The sequence below is a fragment of the Cebus imitator genome, unplaced genomic scaffold (genome assembly GCF_001604975.1).
Source record: "Cebus imitator isolate Cc_AM_T3 unplaced genomic scaffold, Cebus_imitator-1.0 Scaffold18, whole genome shotgun sequence".
Taxonomy (NCBI): Eukaryota; Metazoa; Chordata; class Mammalia; order Primates; family Cebidae; genus Cebus; species Cebus imitator.
Genome location: NW_016107333.1, coordinates 18,541,467 through 18,562,670, shown reverse-complemented (window position 1 = coordinate 18,562,670; position 21,204 = coordinate 18,541,467). Strand labels below are relative to the sequence as shown.

At 39.3% G+C, this 21,204-nt stretch overlaps 1 protein-coding gene across 5 annotated transcripts in view; it reads right to left on the bottom strand.

Moving 5' to 3' along the window:
- The window catches only part of ANO4 (anoctamin 4), a 324,230-nt gene that overhangs the window by 142,956 nt on the left and 160,070 nt on the right, over positions 1 to 21,204 (bottom strand). For 3 of the 5 annotated variants that reach the window (XM_017516529.2, XM_037734202.1, XM_017516537.2), the window contains 2 exons: positions 7,148 to 7,248; positions 3,707 to 3,751 (listed from right to left, as the gene is read on the bottom strand). In XM_017516529.2, coding sequence (XP_017372018.1) covers positions 3,707 to 3,751; positions 7,148 to 7,248 — 146 coding nt within the window. Of the gene's footprint in view, positions 1 to 3,706; positions 3,814 to 7,147; positions 7,249 to 21,204 lie in introns of all 5 variants that reach the window. The other 2 variants (XM_037734207.1, XM_017516545.2) reach the window with 1 other exon arrangement.

The window sequence follows — 21,204 nt, the reverse complement described above, 5'->3', positions numbered from 1 at the left end:
TAAAAGAGTGAAAGCCAAAGAGACAGAGATTATAGCTTATTTTAAGAAATAACTTTGTAAAAGTCACAGCTGCCCACAGATAGGCTAGGGATAGGCTTACTGTCTCCAGAGATGTTCAAACATAGACTGGCTGACAAGAAAGTGGAAGTTTAACACTGATGACTGGTTGGACTTGATGGCATTTAATATTCCATAAAACTTTGAGATTCTATAGTTCCTTTTATCACTGTTTTCTTTTAAGCCCTCATTATCCATCCCACACCCATTGTTTGAGCAAATGTTTTCATCAGAGGCTGTGTCTGATACTTTAGGCAGACCTGTTTTTTCTATGCTTCTTTTCTTTTTGATTTCCTTTCTCCCTACTCCAATTCTCACACACGCATGTAGAGATTCATTTGTTCATTCATTCTATCTGTGTGCTTGGTAATGGAAATACAGAATGCTAGAAATACACAATTGAATGAGCCATCCTTGCCTTCAAATACCACCCAAGTAGGGAGCTACACACCTACATCATAGATTATAATGCAGGGTGATGGGGCCATAGGATCCCAATGGAAAAGCATAAAAGAGGTCATTTGACCAGGGCAAAAGGTAAAAATGTGAACTGAGTTTTGAGGACTGAGCAGCATCATCTTGGTGAAAAAGAAAGGAAAGGATCTTCCAGAAGGACCACTATATGCAAAAGCACATAAACCCACATGAGCACAATATGTGTTTGGAAACAATGAGTAAGTCGTTCAATACAGATGGAGCAAAGAGTGGTGGGAGGGAAGAGATGCCTGAGGACAGTTTATGGAGGGCTGTAATTAAGCTAAGGCTTTTAACCTTATTGTGATCACTCTATGGTAGCCATCAAGTGACAATAATCAGATTTGCTACTTAAAAGATGAAGAGAGTTTGGAAGGGGTCAGAAAAGAGGCAGGAAGATAAACTGATGTTTAGGCAAGAGGTGATGGGAGCTCAGCTAAGTTAATGGCTGTGGAAATGAAGGGTAATATATGAACTTTTAGAAATATTCATCTACACCTGCAGAATTTGAGAAACTGACTAGATGAGCAGGTAAAACAACCAAAATGACCCTTAGGTTTTTTATTTTATTTTAATTCCACTTTTAGAGATGGGGGTGTCACTGTGTTGCCCAGGCTAGGCTTGAACACCTTGACTTAAGTGATCCTCCTGCCTCAGACTCTCAAGTATCTGGGACTACAGGTGTATGCCACCACACCTGGACCCTTAGGTTTTAAATTAGGTGACTGTGTGGGAAGTAGAGCCAATGCCTGTATAGAGAATATAAATGGAGAAAATGACTACTTGGCAGATAAAATCAGAACAGAGTTAGTAGACTAGTTGCTAGAGGACAGAAGAAAGGAGAGACTTAGAGATGGATAACAAATTCAGAAGCACGAAGGAAAGAATATAAGGATACCCTTATGTATTTGCAGACATGTTAGCAGATATATGTCTTTGCATAAGGGTATGCTTCTAAATATTACATGTAACAATTACTAACAGATACTATTTATGCACATCAGCTACATGCCAGGCACATAAACAATATAGGGTAGAAATTAATACCATTTTATAAACATGAAAAACTCAGGCTCAGATAAGTGAAGTAACTTGCCCAAAGTCATCAAGTGCCAGCATAGGTTTTATGATCCCAGTGTGCTCTGTCTTACACATACTGACTTTGCTGAATTGGCAAGTCCAGACAAGAATAAGACTTCTCCCCAGCCTACATTATTTTTAGAATCTAGACTATATTTCACTGAACAGATTGAAACAACGTCATGTACAAACTTGATATTTCCACTTAGCCATCAAAGTTGGGAGAAACATCTCTTCACCTTGCTGTGTTTCCTTCAGGTTCTCTTTGATTTTGGTTTTTGTTTTCTCCTCCCATAGTCAGTCAAATCCTAAACTTAATGGGAAGATGGAGCTTGGTCTATCATACAGACCAATGGTTTCCAAAACATGGTCCCATGACCAGCAGCATTAGCTGCAGCTGGGAATCCATCAGAAGTGGAAATTCTCCATCCCCACTGCAGAACTACTGGACAAGAAACTCTGGGGTTGCAGCCTAGAAATCTGTGGCTTAACAAGGCCTCCAGGTGATTCTGATGCTGGCTGGAGTTTGAGAACTATTAATATAAGCTAAACTGTTGTGTCAGGATTTCACAGATGATTATAATGTGACAAGGAAGCAATTGAAATCATGTTGAATCCAAATGCCATGTCAACTGCTTAATGAAAGAACTGCCAATAACTTGCTTACAGGCAACTTTTGAGAAACAACATTTTCATTTCTTTGGAGGTCAGTTCTCACAGTGTACTTTATTGAGTGCATATGCATTTGAGTAAACCCACCAAAATGTATCAACTACTCTTTTATCTATCACTCCACATAGCATTTAAACAGAGGGACCGAAATACTAAATTTCGTAGAGTTGAACTAACTAAGATTTTCATAGGAATTTACCAGTTTCCCAGTTTAACCATCAGTTCAGCTCAAGGTGAATGAAAACATAAGATCAATTAAGATTTTGAAATTAGATTCTCCAATGATCACAACAGAATCAAATTACAGGACATCATCATTGATGCATTCCCCTTCTCCCTAGCTCCTCAAAATACAACAAGGAAAAACAAGCTGGGATTTTTTTCTTTGGCAGAAAAGAGGGTAGCATTGGCACCTGAGTGAGGTTATACATCTGCATGTGTTATTAACAAAATATTACTAACATAGGAGGACCCCATTCATGAAATCAAGTAGCCAGCAGCTTTTTTAGAGGATGGCTATCTGCACTTCAAGCTTTCAAATTACACATAGTGGAGGGAGGAATTTTTGTAGAAAAAAAAAAACAAAACATTGGCCAGGCATGGTGGCTCACCCTGTAATCTCAACACTCTGGGAGGCCGAGGCGGGCAGATCACCTGACATCAGGAGTTTGAGACCAGCCTGCCCAATATGGTGAAACCCTGTCTCTACTAAAATAGAAAAATTAGCTGGGCGTGGCAGTAGGCATCTGTGATCCCAGCTACTCGGGAGGCAGAGGCAGAAGAATTGCTCGAACCCAGGAGGCAGAAGTTGCAGTTAGCCGAGATTGCAGCACTGTACTCAAGCCTGGGTGACACAGCAAGACTCCGTCAAAAGAAAAAAGAAAAGAAAAAAGAAAGAAAGAAAGAAAGAAAGAAAGAGAAAAAAATAACATCTAGGCCAAAGATGTTGGAATTTTTGATAATTTATCTAATAGAATGGGCTAAAAAGAGGAGGGTAAGGGATAAAAGACTACACATTGGGTACAGAGCATACTGTTCAGGTGACGGGTGCATCAAAATCTCAGAAATCACCACTAAAGAACTTATCCATGTAACCAAAATCCACCTGTTTCCCAAAAACTATTGAAATAATAATAATAATAATAATAATAATAAAGATTGAGCTAAAAATCAATAGCCCAGCACACTTGCAGATGAACGGCATCCTCCCAAGGTGGGAAAAGTCACAGGGAAGACTCAGTTTTCATCTTTGTTTTTTGCTTTTCCCGGCTAATCAGAAACAAGCTGCTTTTAGAATGTGCGTGGCAGCCAGCTTTCCCATGTGACACAGGCTCACCTTCCCCAGCTTATAGCTCCTTGTCATTGTTGGAGCACATGGGCCAGCAGAAAGACAAACACCATCGGGACAGAGTGTGCTACTAACCTGCTCATGAACTTGTACCGGCGGGGCAGGTAATAGATTTTTCTCCTGGAAGAACAGCAAAAATGAAGCCAGTCGAGAAGAAAACCCATCGTCAGTTACAGTTTGAACTAGCAAGGAAGGAAAGGAGATTGAAGATAGAAGCCTGTAAGAGGTGAAGAAGAAAAAACTAAAAAGAGATTAACAGTGAGAAATGCAGTGGGAACACAGGGCATGCGTTTTTGAGGCATAAAGTCTTATGAAACAGTTTTCATTGATATTTCTTCCGCTACCCATTACCATAATTTTTTTTTAATGGTTGCTCCTTGCTTACAAAGCATGTGCTGTGTGATAATTTGCAGTGATTGGTATTTGCACAGCTTCAGCTGAGGTCAGCTTTCTTTTCCAGGGAAATGCAAAGATGGATCAGAGAGCAACATACATAATTTAATGGGCATGCTATTATATTAACTAATACTTATATAGCACTTTAAATTTACACAGGACACTTCTCTCATGATATAGAAGGAGTAATATAAATATACATATATATATATTTCATAATCAATATGGGAAGGACACTCACTTGTCAGCATCAACACCCAGCTGTATATAACCACCCTGGGGCACACTGGCTAACCACTGGCCCTGATTGTAGGTGAATTAAACAGGTAAAATCAAGGAGTTCTGGAAATTTAAAAAATTAGACTTTTTTTCTGTCAGATTGCTATATATCTACCTTCAAAAATGTTAAAAATGAAAATTCTTGGTGTAGTTTGAATGGAGAATGCGTGTATTAGATTCTTTAATTAAAATGCAATCTCCCTTTCCATATTTCAGGCTTCAACCGAAACTAAATAAAGTAATAACAAAATGCATGCTTTTTATTTATATCCTCAACTGTTACTGAACTCCCTGACTTCTGTAAATGGTAAGTTTATACCACAACATTTTTTGCATATTTGTGAAAGCTTTGAAACATATTGATAGGCAAAACTATAGAGATAATAAAAAGAACAGTGGTTGCCAGAGGTACAGGTCAGGGGGAAAAGGAATGCAGGTGAAGCACAGGAGACTTTTCGGGCAGTGCAACTATTCTGTATGATGCTGCAATGGCGCATACGTGATACGCCTTTGTCAAAACCCATAGGACTGCACACACACAGAGTCAACCCTAGAGTAAACTGTGGACTTTAGTTAATGTATCAATATTGGTCCACCAATTTTAACAAATATATCACACCAATGCAAGATATTAATAATAAGGTGACTGTAAGCTGGGGGAGAAGGGGTATATTGGAAAGCTCTATTATCTTCTCAATTTTCTATTAACCTAAAAATTTCTCTACAAAGTCTATTAGTTTAAAAAAATCCATGTACATATAGGTATTTAAGAAGCAAGTTTTACTATAATTTCTCATAAGAAACATATTGCAGTATCTTCTTTAAAACATTATAGTGATAAAAATCCATGGAGACTAAATTTGGGATTCAGAAGTTACAGTCTACAGAAAATTGTGAATATAAGTAAGATTCTTTGGGTATTTAAATTCAGCCAAAGTGGTGTTTGTACATTTTGTTAAAATGATGTAGTGGGAGAATTCCTCCTTTGGAAATGTATGTATCTCCCTAGACTAATTTGTCTGAAGCTGTGGACAAAATAATAGCAAAAATTTTAAATTCATCAGGTTGCAATACATGAAGCCATGCTTAGTAGGTAAAGTGATAACAGCATTAATGAGGTCAGTTAGTGTCACATCTTCCAATATTTTCTTCTAAAATGGTCCTGCAGGAATTCCTATAGCCAAAAAGAAGATTATTGTTCACATTCATTTTCATTTCATTGCTTAGTTCACAGTCGCTCAACACTGCATTAAAAAAGTGTTAATGCTGCTTGGAGGCAGCACATTTCTGCTGTGTAGCAGGCATGCAGAAGTGCTATCCATGAGGCCCTTCAGATATAAAATCCTTGCAGGTAGTAAGAGCATTTGCTCTGCATTCACATGCTCAAGTTTCTATAATCTCGCTGGGTTGTTACAAAAGTATGTTCTGGCAGCAGGTTTTGTGAAATTTATTTATGCTGAGGGGGTATAAATTTCTATCTGGACATATTTTGTAGGGTTTTCTTTCTTTCTCTTTTTGTTCTTAGGTACAATATGGTATTAATTCACAGAAGATACTTATTATATCATTGATAAATACTTGGCTTTGATTATAATAGTATAATAGTATAATAGTATAATCCCATCTTCAATGGGATCTAAATTGATATTCCTTATCTCTCCCTAGTGGATATACATATGTATTCCCTTTTTAAATCCTTGAGCTCTCAGATTTTCTTTTTAACAGCTAAATACAAAAATAAATCATAAAATCAGAACTATATTTATATTGTTTTGAGAATTTAGCTTCCAGAAAACAGATGCTAGAAATCCCAGCCCCTATTTTGACTCGGTATTAGGACACACAGGCCAATAAACAAAGAAGCTAAGATGCACCAGGGAGATATATTACAGGCCTATGAATGGAAATTGCCCTCCTCTAAACGTGTCCCTAACCCTTCTGTCTGTCTCTATAAATGTTCTTTGTCTCCCCAACTTTCCACAGTTCATTAAGATATAGACTGTAGAGCTGGTACCAATTTGCCTAATTTCTGTCACCTAATGTGGTCTTACTGGCAAATTGCAAATCAAAAGTACATCATTCTTTGAGTCCCTTCAGAATTGTCCTCGGGGCTACATCCATCCACCTCTTCAGCAGATTCCATTATAAAATCCCCACATATCTTGACGTTTGTAAGTTCACGTTTAATATTTCTGTATAGCAAATGCAGATCACTTTTCCATAATCCATAGGGAAAATAAAAATATCCTTGTGAAATGAAGGTAAATTAATCCTTTTAAATAACTAAGGAATACAAAGTGTTTTCTATTCTCCTTGGAACAAATATCAATATTTGTGTTTTCATAGTATTTATAACTTTTTTAAATTAAAAAATAGGTTTTCTTTTTTTTAGAAGAAAGAAGATCGCATTATCATGAAATTTATTGCACTTGTATCTACAGAAGTACGCTTTAATGTTTTTCTGGAAGGGACTGGTCAGCAAGGAACATGAAAGTATGCCCCTGTGAACTGCTGCCTGAGGTCTGGCTGCTCAAAGCAGCTGTATATTGGACTTCTAAAAATGGCACTTTGGAAATTAAAATGCCAGTTGGAAAATGCTTCTTTATTACAGGCCCTGGAAATATCTACCTGCTAAGAATGGAATTAGCCAGAATTTTTCATAAAAAGCCATGAAATCATTATTGGCCCCAAAGACTTATTTGCATATCCTAAACATTTGAAGGATTCCCTCCTCTAATGGCCTTCTGATCTGCATTTCAGTTTTATTTGTTCTGAGAAAGGAGAACATTAGATTTATAGTGAAGCAGCAGAGAGAGTGGAATAAAATACATTTCCACCTACCTGAAAGGCATTCTTACATTCATTTGTTCTGCATATCTTCCAAGGACTTCCCATGGGGCATGCAACTTCACAAAGATAATGTCACTATTTATTAGAGAGGACTGAAACAGAAAAAAGAAACTAAATTGAAAAGTATATTCAAGGCTCCCACAGTTTAAATTGAGTTGGAACTTAGAATGCATGGACCTGGACAGAGTTTATGATTTGGGACATTCCTCAGCAATAGGTCAGGCCCTTACAAGTGCACGTATTTATTCAACAAACATCCCATTGTGTATGGCATTCACGTCAGCGGGAGACACAGCTGTAAACAAGAGAGGTACAAATCACATTTACATTCTACAAAAATGTTAAAGAAGATAGGCAAAAACAAGTTTAAAAGGAAAGATAGGCCGGGAGTGGTGGCTCATGCCTGTAATCCCAGCACTTTGGGAGTCCGAGGTAGGCAGATCATCTGAGCTCAGGAGTTCAAGACCAGCCTAGACAACATGGTGAAACCTCATCTTTACTAAAACACAAAAATTAGCAAGGCATGGTGGCGGGCACCTGCAATGCCAGCTACTGGGGAGGCTAAGGCAGAAGAATCATTTGAACCCGGGAGACGGAGGTTGCAGTGAGCTGAGATCATGCCATTGCACCTAGCCTGGGCAACAAGAGCAAGACTCCATCTCAAAAAATGAATAAATAAATGTAAATAAAAGGAAGGATAAACTCACAATAATGAGTGTTCTGAAGATAAAGTAATGAGAGAAACAGTTATGGGGGAGGGGGGTGGTGGCTACATACTCCTTTGCTCGAGAGGTCGAGGAAAGCCTTCTCTGTGGAGGTAACATGTGAGCTAAGACCTAAAGAGGAGAAGCAAGGGCTGGGGAAAGAGCACAGGATGAGTGCTCTGGGTGCAAAGGCCCTGAGCTGGAAAGCTGCCTGGTATGTTGAGGGAGAGAAAGGAGAGCAGAGGGGCTGAGGTGTGTTAAGCAGGGAAGAGTGCCATCAGAAGAGGCTGAGAAAGTGAGCAGAAATCAGAGTGTGCAGTGGACTCTATTCTAGGAACACTGGGAAACCACTTTGATTTAAGTTTTCAAAGATCATTGTGGCTGTTTCATGGAGAAAAAATTATAACGGAGAAGAAGGAATGTTCTCGGTCATCCAGACAAAAGCAAAAGTTGGTGGCGGTGGAGGTGAAGGGAGCCAAAAGATGTGAGATTGCAATCTGGGTGGGTGACTGGCTAAGCTTTTTCAAAGAGCTGTGTTCTTTGGCCCAAGGCCTTTCCCTCCTTTGGGGCTTTTTATCAACCCAGAACGTAGGGAAGTAAAACTAGGACTTCACACCCTGATAACCATCCAACAGATTTTGGTCTATGCCTCTGGCCAAAGAGACATGAAAAACCAATTAGGAGATGTCTCTTTGGAAGTCACTTTCCACAAGAAGAGGTCAGTTGTAGAAGGAAAGTGAGAAAATATGAGCCAAGCTAGTTTAAATTAGTAAAGTGGCCAATTACTTACCCATATCTTTCTCATACAGGGTTGTTCTGGACTGCCTGGCATTTAAGTTTTTATAGTTTAGGAATGTTGACAGATATGTTAAAACTTTGTGCTTTGTGGCTAAACTTTCCTTATACTAGTATTGGAAATATTACATACTCACACTAGTATAAACTTTCCTTATACTAGTATACTATTGAGAAAGGGAAAAACCAACAATCTTTTGTTGGTTTTTATTTTTGCTGTTGTTGTTTTTATATAACTGACAAAAATAGCAGCTCAACTTTATCCTCTAACTGGAGTAAACTTGCACTCTGGAGAATTGTTTTCAAATTGCAGATGGATGTAAAGTTGTAATTCATTTATCATACTTTCATTCAGAGTCTTTTTGACCTGAAGTGTAAATATTCAAGGGTTATAAATATTATACGTTTATGAACTCATCAAGATATTATCAAAATCAAACTGGTGTCAACTGCAATGTTCTCAGAGGCTGGTGTGATGCTGAATTTCCCAGGGGTAGGAAGGCTAGGGCCCATCAGTAGTGGGAGGCGCTCTCTAATATTGCTCCAAAAAATCTAACTTTCTGGCAGTTCAGGCTGAAATGGGGTTTTATCTTCTATCTTGGGACAAGGAGCGCCCTGAATATAACCCTCCTGAGGACAAGGAATACTTCTGTTATTCATAGTTGAATCCTTTGGGCCTAGGACAGTGCTTGGCACAGAGGGACCACACACCCAATATTTACCTAATCCATGGACATGATTAGTGAAATGGGGACAATTAGACCTGGCCCAGGTGAAGTGACTGTCAATGAAGTGGCTCTTAGAGTGAACACTGCAGGTTACTGCCAATGAGGTGCCTGTACAGGGAGTGGACAAACGAGTAACAACTGAAAATGTGATGGCCAATGTTTTTTCTCTTTGTAAAAACTGTTTTCCTCTGTTCAGTAACCTATTATGGTCAGTCCTCCTGGCACAGCTGCTTAGATTAAAGTAGTCAGGGGTATGTGAATGAGCTCACAGGCTGAGATGTCTGTACAGAACATACAGAAACATCACACACACACACCATCAGTCCCACGCCATTCATGCCTGTGGATGTCATGATGCCTTAGGGATCTGAGATGGTCTCACAGCTTTTCAGCTGAGCATTTGTTGGGCTTTAGAAAATGAAGCTTGCTTTTCAATACATAGCACAGTTTTCCAAGTTATAAAGCAGAAGAAAGACTATCTTTCCTAAAAATAGGTATTTTTCCTTACATGAAGATACAATACACTTCAGATCTGGGAAGGCTTTGTGGCTTCCTAAGTTGGAAATTTAAATCATGATAATGGAAATTCTTTAAATTCACTTAGCTTTCCTATAAGATCTTCCTAAGAGAGAAAGAGTAAAATTGTACAACACAAGACACTATATGGAAATGTGATTGATTCACTGAATTAAACAAACATTAATTTAGAGCAGAATATAGTGCTTAGAGCATACTGTCTCCATAGATTTACTGTGATTGCTAGGTTTTACAGAAAATAAACAATCTAGTGAGAAAATAATCATTTGAAGATCTCTCATGAATGTGTGGAAACGTTAAAAATACATTAAAATACTCCACTTAGGGAACAATTCAAATACCACATTTCTATATGCAGAAAAGCTAAGTTCATTATCTGAATACACGCTGAATCAACTAAAATTCTGATGTGGGATCTCAACCATTTCCTGCATTAAAGGATGGCTGTTTCGATTTATTCAGTCTGATAAAAAATACTTATTATTTCAATAATAACAAGAACAATCTCACTTTTTTATTTTTCATAGGCTGCGATGCCTGTTAAAGCACATTCACATGTTACCCCATCTTATTCCCATATGATCTTGTGAAAGTGGTTTTCCTTCAGTTTCTTAGAGGAGGAGAAAGAGAGGTGACAAGTTATTCACCCAGAGCCAAAATGAATGTTTATCCCAGACAGAGGTGATTGCAAACCCTCACCTTTTAACTTCCTTTTGAATCATATCTGATAACTTCTGAAGTTTAAATAAATCCATGGCTTTGCAAATGCATTTAAGATGCTTAGACTCTGAATTATTGCCTTATCAGTTTATACAAATTAGTCTTAAAAGAATTTTATGTTTTAGAAAATAAAGCATAGGTACAAGCTTGCATGTTCTTCACATGTACCCCAAAACCTAAAATGCAATAAAAATAAATAAATAAATAAGAAAATTGCATGAAATAAAAGAAAAAAGAAGAAAACAAAGCAACAAAAACAAAGAGGCTTTCTTTCATGTAAAGCAAAATTAAGTTACTAATGAACTGAGATTTTATTTTAAGCTATTAAAAGTTGTTTTGATTTTCTTAAGAAAAATATTACCTGAATTCTCTTGAATGGCAATGAATATGAGTTCTCCCTCTCTTGCACGCTCTCTCTCTCTCTCTCTCTCTCTCTCTCTCTCTGTGTGTGTGTGTGTGTGTGTGTGTGTGTGTCCTTTTTACATACTTAAGGGAAAAAGTAGTATATGAGGCTTATTATTTATATTCAGTTTTTCAAGGAAGAATTGAGAAGGCATTACCTAGTACATGTTACTGAATTACTTCTGAACTTCAGCCCTGAGAAATAAATGTGAAACAGATGATTGCTAATTATATGGCCCATACATCATGCTTTTCTCTACTGCTGAATGATTACACTGCCATTTCTAGATAGGTCTTTCCTTATTATTAAGTATTCTTTGCCACATAAATCCAAGTGTACAAGCACCAAAGTGAAAAGAAATGAAAATGATTTTTATGAAACATAGAGTTGTTTCATTATAAAAATTTCTGGGACTAAAACCTTGAGGAGAGAAAAATTACCACTTAGAGAAGTTTGGAAAAATATTCTTAGAAAGTCACCTGGAGTAAAAAGAAATAAGATTCACACATAAAAATATCCTTCTTTTTTTTTTTTTTTTTTTTTTCAGCAAGAACACATTGAAAAACTTTTATTTACTAAATTTTGGTCCTGGCCTTCTTATGTAACATTCATGATCCTTGCCTTGGCATGTAACAGTTTAGTAAGGAATGGTTAGATAAGGCAACAGTAAGGCAGGAGAAATGACATGCCACTATCTAATCCAAGCAGTCCATCTCTTAAAGGAGTGTGTATGCATATATATATATGTCTGTATGTATATACGCATATATGTGTATATATACACACATGTCCACATTGCATGATTCCTGATGCCATTTATTGAGAAGAGGAAATAGAGGTAGACCAGGTTTGGGCATAGGGTACAGAGGTAGATCATAAACTCAGTTTTGGAAAAGTGAAGTTTGACATGTCCATGAGAAGATGTCTTGTAAGTAGTTAGACAAATGAGTCTGGAGCTCAGGGTAGAAGTCTGAGCCAGAGATACAAAGGAAGTGTGTCCAGGATAAACATGATATTTAAAGGGCTGGTAAAGGTCACTAACGCAAGTATAGGTACAATGCCATGTGGGCATCTGTGCCACAGAGGTTAAGCCATTCAGACTGTGAAGTCAGACTTCACATACTCAGATGCATTCTTCTACCTTTTACCAGCCCTGTGATCTTGAACAAGCTATTTAACTTCTCTGTGCCTCAGTTTGTTCAAGTACAAAATAGGAAATGATAGTAATACACATCTTATTGAATTGTATTAAATGGCATAATGCCACTAAAGTGCTCATAGCACATCTAAAAATACATCTGTTATTATCTCCAAGAGGGGTCACACCATATTGGTGATGTGGCAAAAAGAACACAGCATTCCCATTCACTCAAATTATAACCTCAGAAGGCAATAAATAAGAAACCAGTATTTTGGAAGGATTTATCAGTCTTTGATTACAAGCCTCCAACCACCAGAAATCTTGAGATCCAATCCCTCAATTCCTGTCTTTTGTCCCTCAGTATCTTCAGGGTTTCCTGCAGGTTCCTCTATGACATTCATTCAACAACACCCAAAAATGTTCATTAAGTGACTACTCTGTGTCAGGGACTCTTTTAGATGCTAGATTTACCATAGTAGATAGAATTTACAATCTAGAGTAGGAGACAGACATCAAACAACAAATAATCATGATTTAAAATTATGAAAAGTATTTTAAAAAGGAAAAGAATATAGTTCTGTGGGAGAGAAAAAATGGAGGCACCTGCTTAAGATTCGCTGGTTGATCTGTGATTATGTGACATTTAACCCAAAATCTGAAAGAGGAGATGGTGTTAGGCATGGGAGGAGCCAAGTGAGAAGCCTTCCAAGCAGAGGGAACAGCAAGAACAACAGCCCAGAGGTTGTTCCAGGAACTGAAAGGCTGGGGTGATTGGACATTGTAACGTGTGAGGTGGAGAGAGTTACCCAAGATGGGGTTAGAAAAGAGGGCTGGGAATAGACCATGCCAGGCCAGGTACAATGTGATAAGAAGTCTGGATTTATTTTCCAAGGCCCTTAGGAAGCCACTAATTAATTACAGGCAGGGATCACTTATTTCCAAAAGTGTGTGCTGCATGTTTTGTGGAGAACAGTCCAGAGGAAGCATAGGAGTGTGAACTTCAATAAGAAAGTTATTCTAGTAGCCAGGTGAGACAAGATGGTGGCTAGAACCAGAAGAAAGGAGAGCTAGATGCACTTGAGATCTAGTGGCAGCAGATTTGAAAGAACTTGGGACTGAACAAATAAGGAGAGTGAAAAAAAATCCAGTGCCTAGAATGATCCAGAGGTTATTTTGCCTGGGGAACTGGACAGATGGTAGGACTCTTACCTGCAGCAAGGGGCTGAAACCTTTCAGTCTGTCCCAAAGTTGTGCAGGTGACAATGCACCCATAAATCATGGTGGTCTTTGCAGATGACCATGAATCCTACTGTGTGAACTGCAACTTAGCATTCACTCACACATCCATTCATCTATTCTGCAAATCTTTATTGACAGCCTATGATGTGCCAGGGGCCTGTCCTAGGTGCTGGGAATGCAGCTGTGAAGAAAACAGACCAAATCCCCGCTCTTGAGGAACTCAAGTTCTACTGGGAGACAGACCCTCAATAAATAGATATGTAATACTTCTGAGAGTGTGCTTTGAAGAAGAAAAAAGAGAGTAAGAAAACAGAAAGTCATGGTGGGAAGGAGATGCTATTTTAGATAGTGTTGTGGATAAGTCTTTTGATAAGGTGACATTTGAGCAGAGACCTGAAGAAAGTGCTGAGGAAGGCTGTTCTATTATACAGGGAGAGAGCATTCCAGACAGTGACAAGAGTAAAAGGCAAAGGCCCTGAGGCATAAATATGCTTGACGTTTCAATTTACTGAGCGTGAAGGATCAAATCAGGGTAGTCACTTGCATCTGCTCTGTTTCCCCTTAGGTAACAACCTGAGCATCACTTTCTCATAACTATACTGTTATGAGGACAAAGCAAAACTCTAAAATTCTGGGGCTAGGAGGAGATATTACTTTCTAATTGGAAACTCAGATAAGCCTCTTGGATTAAAAAAAAAATCACAGTGAATGCAAATGAATAGTAATGGTAGAGATGGGAGAAGCTACGTAGTGCTACTACATGTTAGGTAGTGTTTCAGAGCTTTTGCATACATTAAATCATTCACTCTTCACAGCAACCCTATGAAACAGGTATTATTATTATTCTAATTTATTGCAACTGGGAGCCAAAGCACAAAGAAGTCTGGTACCTTGGCTAAGTTTATGCCAGTAAGGAATGGAGCCTGGTTCTCACCAATACAGTCTGGCTTCAGAACTGCTGTTTCACAAGAAGAAAGCTGAGGGGCTCACACAAATATATTTGCTCATGAACTCAATTCCATTGTCATTTTATTTTTTGAAGAAATGCTTAATTATATATTAGAGTCCAAAGTACAACGCATAAATTCACTCTAACATCCTGAAATTAATGTAAGGCCAGCAGTAAGAGCAAATTTCAAGCCTGATTCTGCCATCTCTGGGCACATTACTCAATTCATAAGCCTGAGTTTCTTCATTTGTAAAATGGGGAAAATAATACCTGCTTTGCTGCGTCATTCTGAAGCTGTCATGGTTGTATAGTACTGGTTCAATAAGTAGGAATGTCCTTCTTCCACCCACAGGTACTAAATGCTTGGTGGACATTTTGGTAACCCTCCAACAGCTGATGCTAGAATTCCTTGATGTGTCTTGAGTATAGTCTGTGAAACTGATGGAGAAATGTACATTCCTAGAGGGTTAAAGGGCTCAAATTGCCAGGCAATTTCAACTCCTCTCAGTGGGGCTGTCATCTAACCAGCTGTGTAGCACTGGGCAAATGATTTGTACTTTTATCAGCTCCAGTTTTCTCTAAAAAATGAGGGCATGTGTCTCTAAAAAGAATTTTTTTGCATCTGTTTTTCTTTTCCCTTAGCGACACAATGGAATTTGTGAATGTAGTTTACAATGCTCTTCAGGCGATTCGGAGGCGATTTCCACACACACACCTACATCCACCCCGGGTGGAGAGAAGCCTCTTGGGGCACTATATATTCCTAAATAATTAAAATATTCATTCCCTGAAGGTGACATTAGTAACAGCGACAGGAAGTAGGTGTATGAAATTGCCACTCCCTCCCCCTTAGTAAACCTTTAAATGGAGGTCCCTAAGGACTTCATCCAGGATCTAGTCCCATTCTACCTGTCCTCCCTGGAAGATCTCATCCCTCCTAATGGCTTTAGAGGTCACCTATTAGCTGATGTCTCCAAGATTCATATCTTTGGCCCACACCTCTCTTCTGAGCTCCAGATCAGTATGGCCAATGGCCTATGTAGTACCTGGTACCTCGGGTCTCACTGGCACATCAGACACATCAGCGTCTACGATGGATCCACCTCGGTGGTGAAACCACTCTTCTTCTCAGTGTCCCCACACCAGGAAATGGCACAAACATCCTCTCAGTGGCTCAAGTCCAGGAGCCATCTTTAACTTCTTTTTTCCTTATGTCATTTCCAACAAATCATCAAGTCTTATTGATTCCACCTTTTAAATTTCTCTCTAATCTGTCCACTTCTCTCCATCTCTACTGCCACCACTCTCCTTTAAGCAATCATCATCTGTCTTCTTGAATCCTGCAACAGCTTTATAGCTGGGCTCCTTCCATTCCAGTCTGGATTGGCCTGAATGCATTAGATGAGTCCTTAAAAGATAATCTAGAGGTGGGAGAGATTCTCCTGCTGGCTTTGAAGAAATAAGACACTAAGTTGTGTGTGGGTGCCTGTAATCACAGCTACTCAGGAAGCTGAGGCATGAGAATCATTTGAACCTGGGAGGTGGAGTTTGCAGTGAGCTGAGATCGCGCTACTGCACTCCAGCCTGGGCAACAGAGCAGACTGTCTGAAGAAATAAAAATAAAAATAATTTTTTAAAAATGGTTGGGAAAATTCAATAGCAGGCTTACTATCACAGTCAACATACTCCCCAATGACATTTTTGGACTATTTAAACCCATTGGCCATGGTTTGGATGTGGCTTGTTTGTCCCCACCAAAGCTCATGTTGAAATTTGATCCCCAGTATGGTGGTGTTGAGAGGTGGGGCTTTGAGGGAGGTATGCGGGTCACAAGGGTTCACAAGGGTGCTGCCTCTGTGGGTAGCTTGGTGCTTGGTCGCACTCTGGCAAGACTGCATCTGTTCTTGTTGGGAATGGATTAGTCTCACAAAAGCGGGTTGTCTGAAGCCAGGACGCCTCCCAGGTTTTGCCTCTTCGCCTGTGTCTACTTCCGCTTTGATCTTCTGCCATGATATAATGAAGCACAAAAGCCCTCACTAGAAGCAGAGCGAGTGTTGGTGCTGCACTTCCCATACTTTTCAGCCTGCAGAACTGTGAACTAAATGATCATCTTTTCTTCATAAATTACCTGTCTCGGGTATTCTGTTGTGGCAACACAAAATAAACTAAGACATCATTCAAAGAAAGTTTTAGTTCCCAGTATTTAAGAGTTTATTTAGAACTCTCTTTCCCTAAAAAGAGTTAATTTTAAAAAGGCATTAAGGTACAGCTTTGCTACATATAAATGGGAAAAGAGAAAAAAAGGAAATGGCAAACTAAAGTTCAGTGCTTTCTTAACTGATGGCTTAACTGTGTTTTGTCTATTAAGTGAAACATGATATGACATAAAGAACCAAGACTAACAGTTTTTCACTCAACTGGAGTTTCTACAGATACTTGTAGTTGCAGGAGCTCCCCTTGAGCAATCAGAAGCAACAGTGAATGCCTCCAACAGGTTATCCTTTTATAACAATATGGTGTTATCCATGGGCCACTGAAAAAGGACTAGATTTCAGAAAGTAGTCATTAGAGTCTGAGAAACTGAACCAAGGCAGCCTCAAATGAATGCCAAAGTGATTTACTGCTGTACAATCCAAAATAATATTCTGGCCGAACCAAGGAACCTTCAGACTGAGGAGGAGGAGAATCCCCGAGAGGTGACATAATGCATTTCTGAAACTCTAATGGGCACGAGGTCTCACCACATCTACTTTTCTTTCCTGCCTGCTGGTCTGCTAAGGTCAAAGAAAATCATGTATAGCATAGTTTCATTTTTCTGCCTGCTCTACTCCTGGTCTTCTAGAAAACTCTTTTTAATGTCAACATGTGTAGAAAAAAGAGAGAATGAAGAATGCAGCTGCAAAGCAAAGTACTCTAGTGAGCAATAACACAACCTTCTTGGAAGACCATCATGATCTTGGCTAAGTTTGCAGGTAATGGGGTTTAGTAAAATCCTTGGCCTGAAAGAAATTGGCATTGAGATGATTCTCATTTAAATATAAGTACAGTGTGATGGATTTGGTTGTAAAGAGGCCAGATGATATTTGGTTGCAACACTTTGGAAAACAATGACTAAAACTGCGTATCTTGCTAGCTGTCATTAAGGTCTAGAAGAACAATTGTATCTGATGTCAATTATGTTCATGGGAAATTGCTAAGTGAGCATATACTATGTGAAAGTCAAGATGGCATGATGAGCCAGGCACTGTGTTAGGGACTAGAGAGAAATCCATGCAGTCCTCATGGGATTCACATTCTGTCTGGGAAGCAGAGGTGCACAGAGGACCCCTGAGGCCTCAATCCAAAGTCTATCATGTCATTGTTTATGTTGTTTCCCATCTGAAATGCCATGCCCTTCTACTTTCCAGCTTGGTAAATATCTAGTCATCCTTTAAGTCCCAGGTCACCTCCCTTAACCTTCCTGAGACCTCTGTGCAGAGTATGAAATTCTCCAGGGCTTCCATAGAACTTTTCAAACTGTATTCTATCTGTTTCATATCTGCCTTCATTGCTAGTTTGTGAGCTCCTCAAATACACTGAGCAGATTGTGTCAGGTTGTATTTTCCAAAGATGGCCCCAATATTATTGCTCATCCCACACATCTTCTAGGACCTCATGACTCTCTATCAAGAGATGGAATCTATGTCCCTTCCCCTTCATTCTGCCTTTCCCAATGGAGTAGAGCAGAACAAATGCTTCAAGTCTAAAAGTTCACTTTTGCCTTGTTCTCCTAGAACCCAGCCACAATGTCATGAGGAAGCTCAAGCATCCTGTGAAGAGGCCCACAGCCCACAACCCTGGCTGAGCTTTCAGCTGACAGCCAGCACCAACATTCCAGCCATGTGAGTCAGCCACCTTACAAGGGGGGTTCTCCAGACACTGGTAGTGCTGCTCCAACTGATGTCCCATGGAGCAGAGGGAAACTGTCCCTATCAAGTCCTGCTCAATTGCAGATTTGAGAGTAAAGTGAATGACTATTATTTTAACATACAAGTTGTTTTGTTATGCCACAATAGACAACTAGAACATTTAGTTTTTATTGTCCACTGCCTAGCACAGTGACTGGAACATAATAGATGCTCAATATATGCGTGCATGAGGATTGATACTCAATCACTGCAGGGGCTGGATGTGACAAAGGGAACCTTCTTTAATTCCTCTGTGGGCAATTATGGTGGAAGGAATTTTTAGCTTGTCTTTCCTTTTTTCTTTTCCCTTCCGCTGCATCACAAACACAAGGACATTTCCTTAGGCAGGCTTGTGGCTGCCGCCAACTATCCAATTAAATATTAGGTTGCAATGAATTCTGCTATGCTTTGAAAAAAGACAGTTGCCTAATGTTAGCATCAGAACAAAGATGTGGGTTTCTGGGAGGAACTCTGATTGTGGGCAATTTACTCAGCTATGCCCATGTTAAACAACAGAAATAGCTGCTCCGCTATCATCTCAAAGACAGGTATTAGAATTCAGACCTTACAACTTTTAAACCATCTGGATATTACAGAGATGGGGCTGGCACAGCCTCCAATGAAGGGGCACCTGTTAGGAGGGCTGGTGGCTGCACTATACTGTTTGTTGTCACCTTGGTACCCCCTTCTGAGGCTTCCTCTGCACTGCTGAGAAGCTGTGACTAGAACCAGGTTCTGGTTTCCCAGAATCCCCTTCTCCATGAGGTTGTAGGTTAAAGTCTACAATGATGGGTGCTCAGATGGACAGTGGGAAAGGAGAGATTGCTTCTCAAGCAGGTAGTTACAGGCAGATTTCAGGTCTGAAGCAGCTCTAGGTAAGTTTTGAGAATTATGTGCTGCAGTCAGGCATTATTGAGAGCCCAGTGGCTTCTGCATCGGCACCTGAGACCTGCTGCTGTGATGCTTCAGGCTAAAGTGATGGGAGGCAGATTCCCTGACCTTCACACCCAGCCTTTTCAGCAGTGTCATAAGATTCTGAATGGAACACATCATTCTTGGAGGACACAGAGTGGCTTTCCTGCACAACCCTAAATGAAAGAGGGGCTAAGCAGTAATAAGTACTAGGGAAGAATTTTAAAGAAGAAACTTTGAGTTTCTGGGGAGGCAAAAGTGAAGAGGTAGAACCCAGAACGAACGTTCAACTGATTAATGGCAAAGGGCAAGTTGGGGGGGGTTGCAACCAGGTCGAGCCTCTCCAAAATCCCAACACTGCTCATGTACTTGATTTTTTCTGTGCTCTGTGCCCTGTAAGAGTTCCTTTAGATGCAAACACCAGAGTCTACCTCTATGCCACAGCCAAATCCAGCTATTCCCTTTTACCACATCCCTCCATTCAGTTACTCCTCTTATTCTCCCTACACCCGTGCCAGCCTGCATAGGGGGAAGCACAAGGCAAAGAAATCCCGCCAGTAGGAAAACTCTGCACTGCTTTAGAGAGTTGGGTTTAGAAATGCAAATTCCAATTTCTCTTTGTGCTTAGTTCACCCGTTATCATAGAGATTTTTCATGAACTCCTGAAATGAAATAGTGACTCCTTCCCAGTATTCTTGTATATTTATCCACAATACCCATTACACTTGATATATTTATTTAATGCCTCTCTTCCCTCAATAGTAGTAGACATTCGTTCGACATTTGATGAATGAATGAATGAATGAATGAATGACTTCATCTGGAAATGGAGTCATCAGATACTACAGACTGCTATTAAAATATGCCTAAGACACAATAGGAAGTGAGCTAAAACATGGTCCTTGCCTCAAGAGGCAGTGCTGCATCATCACTTTTGCAACTAAGGTATGTCAGGTTCAATTAATAATACTCAGCTTACACTTCATCTTTTTCAAATTTTTTCACTTGCAAGGGTTACAAGCAGGAGACTGTAAATGGATTTACAGTTCTCCAGGCTGCTTCAAAGCTTTTAAATCTCTCCACGCCATTAATGAATAATTTGTGTCATATTCATGATATATACTTTGCATAATTTTCAGCAATTTAACCTAGCATGTAGCAAAAACAGCAGGAGTAAAAATATCACAAAGAAAGGACTTCAGTTCCTTTCGTAAATACACAATGCCCACATTTGGCACATAATGATGACACTGCAAAATGTGCTTTGTATCAGAGAAGTTAAATTTAGACTGCTGAGAAAATCTTTTAGATTAAGTAAGTTTCTTTTTTTGGTATAACAATAGTTCATAATATGACTTTAGTTTTTCAGCTATGCCTTGTATAATTGGTGATTTTTCCCTTAAAATTGGTCTGTTTTGACTGAAGTAATATGCATGAGTCATATGAAATAACGTGTTAATTTGGAATAATCCTTTGAATAAGTCAAGATAACTTTGTACTGGTCATCTTGACCTGGCAACAGAAATGTTTTGATTAAACTTTCTTTACCTAAATAAGCAAAAGCAGTTGAGATGATAACAAAGCCCTTAGATATTTAAACTGGTTTCAGAAATTAGAATAAGACTAGGGAGGGAGAGAAAGAAGGAGAGAGCATCTTTTCTGAAACCATCACCAATTTGATAAAACTGCCCTAACAAGATGAACCAGTAAGAATACAGCCCTGATTCTATAGACTGATACGGAGCAGTGGTAGGTGGACTGAGTCCTGGTGATGAGATGAGGTGGGACTTATCATTGTATCTCTTGCCATCTATCAGGTCCCTTCAGCTTTCCCTAGACACACAAGAACTCTCAGTCCAAGAGGTGACAGGGTTGAATGCTTGAGCTTCAGGAACAGGATGACCAGTGGTTGAAGCCATTTCATTCTTTATCAAAACCATCAGTACCAACATCAGCCATGTATTATAGCCCTA